Genomic DNA, 9,719 nt, shown 5'->3' on the forward strand with positions numbered 1-9,719 from the left:
TTTCTTTAGGGTGTGTTGCACTTTTAGAATGGTTCTCAAACAAGGTTCTTATTAGGGCTTGGTTATATTAGCATCATAATCAAGTGATATAAGACATCATAACAAGTACACACATAAAGAATAGTGGTGGAACAATATGTAAAGAACAGTGGTAAATTTTAGGTTCTACAGGACATGGTTGATGATTATTTATATTAGACTTCAAAAGAATAACTTTTGAAGAACATGTTAATTAAGAACTAGCAAGTATTTCAAATAAGAACTATGGTTTCTATGGTTTGATTAACCTTTGTACTTCAAAAGAATAACTTTTGAAGAACAGACTAAATAAGAAGATGAACTACGATACATAGGAGCTATGGTTTTTTTTAGGGTTTACTATTGGATTCATTTAATTCACCAATAGGAACTAGTTGGGTTCTTTAAGTAGAATGGGTTTATATGTAGCAGGTATTGATATGGTTATAACCATGGTTTCCCATATACATCATATCAAAGGATGGTTATTAAGATGGTTCTATGAATTAGCTATTAGGGTTTACTATGGTTTCACAATTGTTTCACTAAGTAATCTCTAATTGCTTCTAAACTAGATGGTTTATTATTTCTTTAATAGGGTTTAATTGGATAGGAGCATGTGATGTGAATTGTTACACAAGGTTGGTACTAGGGTTTATCTTATGATTCGACGAGAGTTTGATGGTTGAGGTTGATTCTAATGGTATGGTATATAGAAATAGTGATCAATGATGCTAACATGTGGTCTCAAGCTAGGGTTTATATCTAGGTGGCACTAATTGGTTATATAAGGTTTATCAAAAATAAGAACAAGGAAAAGATGATCTCATGTGGATTGTACCTAGTTTTATTTTAGTGGATCATGAGTATGCACTCATTGGTTGTTTATTAAGGTCCTACATGTAAAGGTGAAGTGGATATAAACACATGGGCTAAACCCCTAGGGTTTTAGGATTGGAACTATTTTAGGATGATCACATAAAATGATGGGACCAAGATTCTTGTTTATATTAGAATTAGGGTTTCTAAATTTTGATTTCATTATTAACATGATAATTGGTAGAGATTATTACTAATTTGAAGATAGAAGTAATAATGGATTTAACACTATATTATTTTCAAAAGACTTAAATATGATAAATATTATTAGGGTTTAGGGTTTTAATTAATATTTGAAGTATTGATCAATTAGAATTTTCATATGATTAAACATAGTCATCAAGAAATATTTATTGTTTTATATGGAATCTTATGGTGAAGTAATATTTAATATTTTCTTCATGTGAAGAATTGAAACAAGAATTAATCTACTTAGTTTTTAGGTTTTAATAGTTTAAGACTTAAAATTTGGTCTTCTAAAATTTTAGAGGAAATTCATATTGTTGTTCTTTTAAACTTTAAGTATTTGTTGTTCTATTTTATTTATAGAGGTCATTTTATGATACTCAATCCTACTTATTGTTTTCTTTTTATTTTCTTAAATGTTTAAAAGATTTCCCTAAAGAAAAATAACCAATAAAAAAAATAAGGTAAAAAAAAATAGACCAAGTGGTCTGTTGGGCTGGCCCAATTGATTTGGCCCAAACCAGGCCCGGGTCGGTTGGGTCTAACCCAACCCGACCCCCACTCTCTACCTCAACCCCTCTCTCACTCAGGCACACGGGCACGACCCTCCCTCTCTTCTATCTCACGACCACCACGCCCTCCGCGGCGGCGCCGCTCGTCCCCGGCCGCTTCTGACCAACCCAAGCACCGGCATGATGGGGCTTTTGCTCTCCTCGACGAACGCTATCACCTCCCCTTGGTTGATTTGGTCGCTGTGGTCTCTCGCGGTCGGCCCGACTCCGAAACCCTAGCCTCGCCTTCTGTATGTCCGGCCATCGCCGGCCAAGTCTGGCGCCGCCACGCGCTTATAGAGCCCTCTCATGATTCTCGTCCTGCGGATCCCCTTCGTCTGGGCACCCCTCTTCTCATACGAGCTCACCCCCGAGGAACCCTAGCTCGGGTCCTGATCCAGCACGCCGGCACGGCCCCAGCTGCCATGCCTTCGGCTGCTCATCCCTTCGACCTCGACTATCCCTTGATCTCTTGCTCCACTTCGACTTCCCTGACCCGCAATATCGAGTTCTGGCTCAATCATGCTATTCTGGTGGTGTGTTGTGGTGCGGATGTACTGGTGGAGATGGTGCGGTGCTGGTGGTGCTCGGACTACTACATCCTCGACGCCGGCGGGACGGCGTCGCCGACGCAACCCCGGCGTCGATCGCTTCTACTCGCTGCAATTGCAATGTGAGCTAAACCCCTTCTTGACTCGCCTATGATCATGTGCTCGGTGGACTATACTCGTGTGATCTTGTGGCCTAGCTACCGTATTATGTTGATTCGGATGGTGCTCGTTGCCCCGATGCAATTGATCTCTTACTAGTGCTATTTATGGTGGTTTTTCTGCTGGCTATATATGATCCGATATATTATTGGATAATGTCCAAGTATGGTACAACAAGTGAGTGTGTATGTGGTGCAAGGTGGATACTTGACCAGCTTACTTGACATGATTATTAGCTGGTTTTCTCTCATGGACCCGATCGCTTGTGGTGATGATTAAATGATGTATATATATGACCCTGGACAGAATATCTGTGGGAAATCACCAATTGAGCTTTGAGTTTCGGTATATGATCTAATTGCAAGGTAGCCATTAGAAATGATTTATTTGTAAGGTTGTATTTTTATTGATGGATCTAGCTGTCCCTTATATGATAGTTATGAACTGATAAGAGCAGATCTAGCTTGTTTCCTAGTTGATACACTGTTGGTGAATATGAACAGATACTTGTGCTTGATCTTGTAGCCTTGCCAATGATGCAAAGGCTGAGGCATAGATTTAAAATAAGAACAGATACTATGATGTGGCTTTTCTTCTCTGTGATGATTCTTGCATAGCACCTCTATGCAATACTGAGAGAAATCCATCTCTCTGCTCTCCTAGGTAAAAACCTAGTCGAAGGGTAATTTGATGGAATGATTTTTATTCCTTTTGTTTTCCCCGCAGGTTTGTATGCAACCTAAAGATAATATACCAGGATCTATTAATGACAGTGATAAGCTTCTACCTGCTGCTTTCTGTATCCTGATCTTGCTCTTGTAGCCTCTGGGATACCCTTGGCATGCTTGCTCCTACTACCTTCTTGATAGCTCCTAATGATTTATTTGTTGATCTTGGTTTCTAGTTGATATGCCTGTATTCTGCTAGAACTGATGATATTATGAGGTGGATTTGGCTAGATGAACTACTAATTGATTTGGCTGAAGTGTGTGTGCTCAAAAGCTGTTGCTACTGCATTTGGCAATGAAAAGAACAAAGGGTGCGGCTGGAGAGGTGTATATGTACTAGCAAGACTGCTAGTACTACTACTGTACTATTTATACTGCTGGGCTGCTGTTTGTGGTGTTGACAACACATGTGTTTGCATGTGTGTGTAAGCTGCTTGTGTGAGTGCTCCTGTTGGCTGTGTGTGTGACAGCACACAGTGTGCATGTTGTGACTGTGCTGCTTAGAGATGACCTCATCTGATTGTACAAGTTCCCATGTTGATTTTCTTTTCCTCTAGTGCAAGGCATGGTTGAGCTGATGTTTATCCACTGTTGGCCTTTATTTTGTTGATACAGTCAGATATGTAATATATATGGGCATTATCTATCATTTGTGGTTTGGTTATTCATTGATTAACTCTGGCTAATGATTCATCTTGACCTGATAATGCCAATGGTGAATCTTAAACTGAAAACATGTGGGCTTTAAGGAAACTAAGCTAGATTAGAGGGAACTTATTTGTTGAATTGCTGCCTGTCTAGGAGAAAAATGGATCATGCCATATTGCCTTAGTCCCCTGTTGCCTTCATGATCAGTGTTGCCTCTCCTGATCCAAGTGTCATCCAATTGTCCCTTAAATGATCCATTTGACCCTAATGTTGCCTAATAAAGTGTTTCTCCCTCTAATCGAAATTTGGGTATTAGGACAAGTTCCTAGTTCCCAGTAGGCTGGTTTCCAATATTTAGCATTGCCTCACCAAAGGTGAGGCAAACATTTTAACATTAACCACTTTTATTTCTTTTGTATTTGTTTTGTTTTCCTTTATTGCAGGGAAAGGAAGAATTAGAGGATTGAGAAGATGAAGGTTTAGTCTTAGGGTTTTCTTTTTATTCTGTTGTAATTTTCTATTTCATTAACTTGTAAGTTATTTAGTAATCCTATTTGTAATAAAGTTAACTCATTTGTTTATTTGGACTTATCAAATGTAGTTACTTGTACATATAATATTTATATACTTGTTTAAATTTCATATTCCAATTCAATTTATTATTTGAATTATGTCTTTCATATTTGAATTTGAATTCAAACTATTTCCCTCGAAAACATAATAAATCAACAAAGGTCATGTCGAAATTTATCGCACTTGTGTGGATGGCACACATCAATTCCATCGACACAAGAGAAACCTCGATCGCTTTGTGTTTTAGATGAACGCGCGAAAATTCCCCGGATTTTCTATGCATGAATGCAATGCACACTCTCGTGTTCTCTTTTTTTTCTTGCCTCTAAACCTGGGATATTACACATAGATCGGGTTCCCCACCCCTCCCGACACCGGCAAGGCCGACCGGAGGAGGGATGGGGAACCCGACATATGGTGGAGGCGAAGGTGTGGTTTTCTTGGAGGCGGCGGCCGCCGGGCGAGAGGGTTTATTGTTTTATTGTTGTATGGGATTTTTGTTTCCTCAAAAGAATTAGTACTGTAGACATGGTTTGAATTAATTGAAGTGTGGTGGAGTTGCATCAGTTCCGAATATTTTTTTTGCGGGCAATTTATTAGCCCTGAGTCGGTCGTTACAGTCTCAACCAATCCGTGTACGTTGCTGAGTATAATTGAAGTAATGAATGTCGTGTGCAAATTCGTCAAATTTATTGGGCTTATTCGAAATTAACGAAGGAAGAGATGGCCGTCGACCGGTTGGACCGGGTGTAGCTAGTTGGAAATTCAAAACGTGAATTCATTTTGGTCGAGAAAAAAAATAAAAAAAATCGTACCGCCTGTAATCTAGAGCGGAGCGGCGTGGCGTGTGTGTGCATATACTCGTGGCCCGTGTATAGGTGTAGACGTCATTTCCCCCACCCCAAAACCCGCCCAAACCCCAGCGTAGGCGAGCACGGCGAAGATGAGAGGAGGCCTCATCTCGTCGTTCTCCAGGCGCCTCCTCTCCACCGCCGCATCCTCGCCGGCCGGTGACCGCCTGCCGCCGGCTCTGCATCTCGCGGCCGCGCGTGGCCTGCTCGGGTAAGCGACTCTTCGAATCCAGTCCCCCACCCTACCCCACCCTGCAGTGTCTCGGTCGTTTGTGCACGCCACGCGCCTTCTTCTCCGTCTTCCTTGGCCGTTTGCCGATGCGCTTCGCTTCGCTTTTTCTATTCCGTATTATTTGTTGCATCCCGCATCTAGCGTCGTTTTGTGCTCGGAGACGTATCAAATCGACCTCGATCCGCCACCGCGCGCGCGCGGCTCTCCGCCGGCACCTTGCTCCCGCGGCGGGGAGTCGATTGGAGCCGGGCCGCGCGCGCGCCGATGGCGTCGACCGCCGTGCTCAGGGGATCCCGCCAACCGCCAACCTCGTCGTGTCCATCCACGGCGGGGCTTCGGCGTGAAGGGGACCCCCTTACCACTCGCGACCCCCCGTGGCGTTCATGCGTCACATCGACGTTTCACCGACGCATCCGCGCCGTGCAGGTAACGGGGCGGTTCTCCGCGCGCGCGCGCGCGCGCGGCCACGGGGCCTAGGAGGACGCCGTCGCTGGCTTCCGATTGGGCCCCCGAACCCTATCCGGTTACGATGGCGAGCGCGTGCAGCGGTATGGGTTGGATTTTTCCCCACTTTGTGAATCGATGCTTGAATTGGTTCCCGAACAGTATGGCGATCAGGGCGGTGTAAGGTTCCTAGATCGTGGGTGGGTGGGGATCAAGGCCAGGGGGTAGTATGTGGGCGCTACAACTGTCCTAGTTGCATTATTAGCCTTTGTTGATATCTATATAAGTTGCCTGATGATGTACATCTTGTGATACTTATCAGTATTAACTTGTCAAGTTGCCCAAGCAAGTTCTACTCATTTGCATGTTTACTGGGATCAAGGCCGGGGGGTAGTATGTGGGCGCTACAACAGTCCTAGTTGAATTAGCCTTTGTTGATATCTATATAAGTTGCATTGTGATACTTATCAGTATTAACTTCTCAAGTTGCCCAAGCAATTACTACTCATTTGCATGTTTACTGAAACTTTCAGCAAGAATTTGTTGTGCTAAGATGCTGATTTGGTCATACTTAATCCTTTTTGTAGCATTTCATCTCCGTTGGATGGATTCACACTGGTTTATTTCCCTCAATTCTATCCTTGCAGATCTCACGCGGGGGTTGATATGAGTGCTTATACTAGGCTGCACACTCTTGGTTGCTTGGTACAGGTGCCAGTCACTCAAGATGCCAATGCTTTCGATCGTCAGTCTGCTGTGGTGCCTCTCAGCGTACGTTTACAGGCCCTTGCTGTTGCCTAGGTACCTTGTACTTGATAACCTGCACTAATATGCTAAGCATTTAATTTCAGATTGGAAGTGCAAGTACCCTGTCAAATCAGTTGCCTCCATTTTCTGCTCGTCCTCTCTATACCTTGGTCAGTCAGGTGATTGTAACCGTGCTGTTTACACTGTATATTTGTTGCTAACCTCTGCTTACGTCCCTGCTTGCGAACCCACACTAATGTGCTAAGCACTTAATTGCAGATTGAAAGTGCAAGTATCCTGTCAAATCTGTTCCCTCCATTTTCTGCTCATCCACTCTATACCCTTGCCAATCAGGTAAATTGCACACTGATTCTAATGGTGGTGGTTACACTGTATATTTGTTGCTGACCTATGCTTACGTTTAACTTGCACTATGATGTTTAATCGCAGACTGAAGGCACCTTGGCAGATAAATACATTCCATTTGCAGCCCGTCCTTTGTCTGCCTTCGCCCATCAGGTAAAAATGTTCTGCCACATCCTGCTTCACATGGATGCCAGACATGTGGAGATAAAAGTATTACGTTCTTCAACGTACACTGTTTCTTGTGTAGCGTGCTTAGATGTTGTTTCTTGCAGGTGGAAAGAGAGGAGCAGATAGATGGGAGTGGGAAAGTTGTCCAGGGGGGGGAGCCAAAGGGAAATATGGGTGTGATTGATGGTGTACGAACTGAAGCTAATTGGTACGTCAGTTAAAAACCCAGATTATCTTCTAGTGCTGGCTTCATGAAATATCCATGTAATTGAGAATTGTAAGTAAGAGTTACTTGGAATCACTAGTCTTCTACCATTGATTTTGCTGTGACCCCAGATTTAGTTAGCGTCTTGTTTTTTTGTTGTTGTAAATATTAGTGATAGTACTTGAATTAACTGATGATCTGTTGAGATATCAGACTGTTTAAAATAGGCATTCATTGTCTTCTATTAGTGAGCATAGGGATATTGCTGTTTATTGTCCATGTCAATTTGGGTTATGTGCATATTGCGAAATTGATGAGTTGCCACAATGGACAAAACCCTGAATTTGTGGTGCACAAACTATTGCGAAATTGATGAGTAAAATGCAAGTTTGTAAACATGCTGCTTTCTGAATTTCTTTGGTAGAGGATGCATATGTTTGTAGTTCATTTAGGTGCCTTCTAGGTGACTTTTAGGGACAATGTTCAAGTGTTTCACATGGATTATGTAATTTTTTTGACATACTTATCATGTTTAGATGATTTAGGGGTATATAGATGCCATTAGACTGCTGATAACTTTGTATGTAGCATCTTAGTACTGACGTACTGTCACAGTAAGGCTGGTAATGAATTTTGTTAGCATCCTGTAATTACTTTTCATCATTTGTATCACTAATCGCTGACACTTCTATGTTTGCAGGGATTGTGAAGGTGTCGTCAGTATTCCCCCTAAGTCTGACTTTGCTGGAGGCATACCACCTAAGGCGAGGATTTGCGTTTCTCTATATTATAACATGGCTGCACTATCAGTTTTTTGGAGGTTCTGTGCTTGTGAAGCAGCATTTATAGTGGTTGTATTGATTAGTTTGTTCCTTCTTTCAGGAGGAAAGTGAGAAGGAAATTGATGATAATGGTGAGGCTACAGAGGGAAACAGACAGGGGACAGATGGTGACGGCACCCAGCCGGAGGGCGGCAAAGTACCTGATGGGACTTCTGCAGGCGGCCATCAGGTGTCTCTCACTCTAAATCTCTTTTTTTTCTCTCACAAGAGCACATGCACACACACTCAAGGGAGAAGTAAAACTTGCTTTTCCCAGAGGTACTTCCCCTTGATGACCAAACACAACATTGTTTCTGCTGCCATTACTTTTCTCTCATTAACTCAATGCACACACATGATCACTCCTCCACTAACCATGCATGCATGCACAAGCTAATTAATAAACCCTCCAACACACACACACTAGCTAAGACCTAATCTTCTTCTACTAGCAACTCAGGATGCAGCTCATTAACCAACTAGATTAACATCCAACAGCCTAACATGCACTGCTAGATGTTACGACTCAGAATCACCAGCATGCAACCTCTTACATTGAACAAACTCATGGTACTACTTTTGCAATTCAACAGTAATAATTTTCCTTAATAACAAGATTGAGTCTAACATCAGGGTTCAGAGGGCAGCGGGAGCAACGGAGAGCGGGGAAATTGGGATGGGTATGAGAACTACTTATTGTATCTACTGGCAGAGCAGCGGAAGGCGCAGAGCGCAGAGAGCTGCAAACTTCTTGAGGAGAACCAAAAGCTTCAAGCAAGCTTGGAGTCGTTTCGCTCTGATACAGAGTAAGCTGTGTTTTTACTACATTTGTTCCATAGTTCACTACCTATTTGTTCAACTGCTCACTGCCTATATTTGATGAATGCAGTATGAAGATGATGAAGCTTCAGTTATTTCTCAAGCATCTTGCGTTGAAGATTGTGTTGGCTATGCTCTTCGCTCTCCTGATGGCTATGCAGTATGTGCTGCCGTACACTCCCGAAGGAAAGATACTGAGGGAGCGCATAAAGAAGGTGTTGCAGCAAGGGGAGTCTGAGTAAAGACAGCTGTTGCCGACAAGATGAGTTGGTTCTGGGTCTTGCTATCATTTGCCTGATCCCAAGATGAGCGTTTCTGGATGTGTCTGTAATTTGTTTGGTACTATATTTGGTCTGCTTGTATGCACTAGACCGTGGTTCTGAACATGGCATCTAACTGAGACATGCCTCTACAGATAGTAGTAGTTAAGAAAATTTCATATTGCTCTGCTTGGCTGATGCCGTCTTGCAACCAGCACTGGTTCGGAGTGGTCCAATCTCATTGTTGTCCCTACCAGCCTCGCGAGATGGCACCATGGCGTGCTTGATGGAAGGCTTTGCCTGTTGACTCCCAACTTCACACCAGACCCGCTTCTGCAATCTCTCTCGACTATTCCGACTCCGTGCCACATTGCTGTGGTCTGGATGATGCCAACCGCGTTCCCGGCAGCGCAAGGATGGGAATGTGCACTGGCCATGCCACATCGCCCTGGACCCGCTGGAATCTAATACTAGTACAACCCACATTCCATCGCTGCTCTGCTCACTCCTCAT

General features: G+C 43.1%; 1 protein-coding gene across 1 annotated transcript; it reads left to right on the forward strand.

Moving 5' to 3' along the window:
* Positions 1-5,236: 5,236 nt before the first annotated feature.
* Positions 5,237-9,248, forward strand: LOC124689380. The gene is made up of 10 exons (XM_047222924.1): positions 5,237-5,355; positions 6,468-6,591; positions 6,672-6,746; positions 6,847-6,921; positions 7,018-7,086; positions 7,206-7,309; positions 8,007-8,070; positions 8,189-8,317; positions 8,761-8,933; positions 9,017-9,248. Exons 1-10 carry the CDS (start codon positions 5,237-5,239, stop codon positions 9,186-9,188), a joined length of 1,104 nt encoding a protein of 367 aa, XP_047078880.1. The 3' UTR covers positions 9,189-9,248.
* The last annotated feature ends 471 nt before the right edge of the window (positions 9,249-9,719 follow it).

Source organism: Lolium rigidum, chromosome 2 (assembly GCF_022539505.1).
Source record: "Lolium rigidum isolate FL_2022 chromosome 2, APGP_CSIRO_Lrig_0.1, whole genome shotgun sequence".
NCBI lineage: Eukaryota > Viridiplantae > Streptophyta > Magnoliopsida > Poales > Poaceae > Lolium > Lolium rigidum.

What these genes read in the sequence shown, in the direction of transcription:
- LOC124689380 (XM_047222924.1), top strand. Translation starts at nt 5,237, where the DNA reads ATGAGAGGAGGCCTCATCTCGTCGTTCTCCAGGCGCCTCCTCTCCACC. An exon ending in TGTCTGCCTTCGCCCATCAG is followed by an intron (nt 7,087 to 7,205) that starts GTAAAAATGTTC and finishes TGTTTCTTGCAG; the next exon opens with GTGGAAAGAGAGGAGCAGAT. An exon ending in TCGTTTCGCTCTGATACAGA is followed by an intron (nt 8,934 to 9,016) that starts GTAAGCTGTGTT and finishes TGATGAATGCAG; the next exon opens with TATGAAGATGATGAAGCTTC.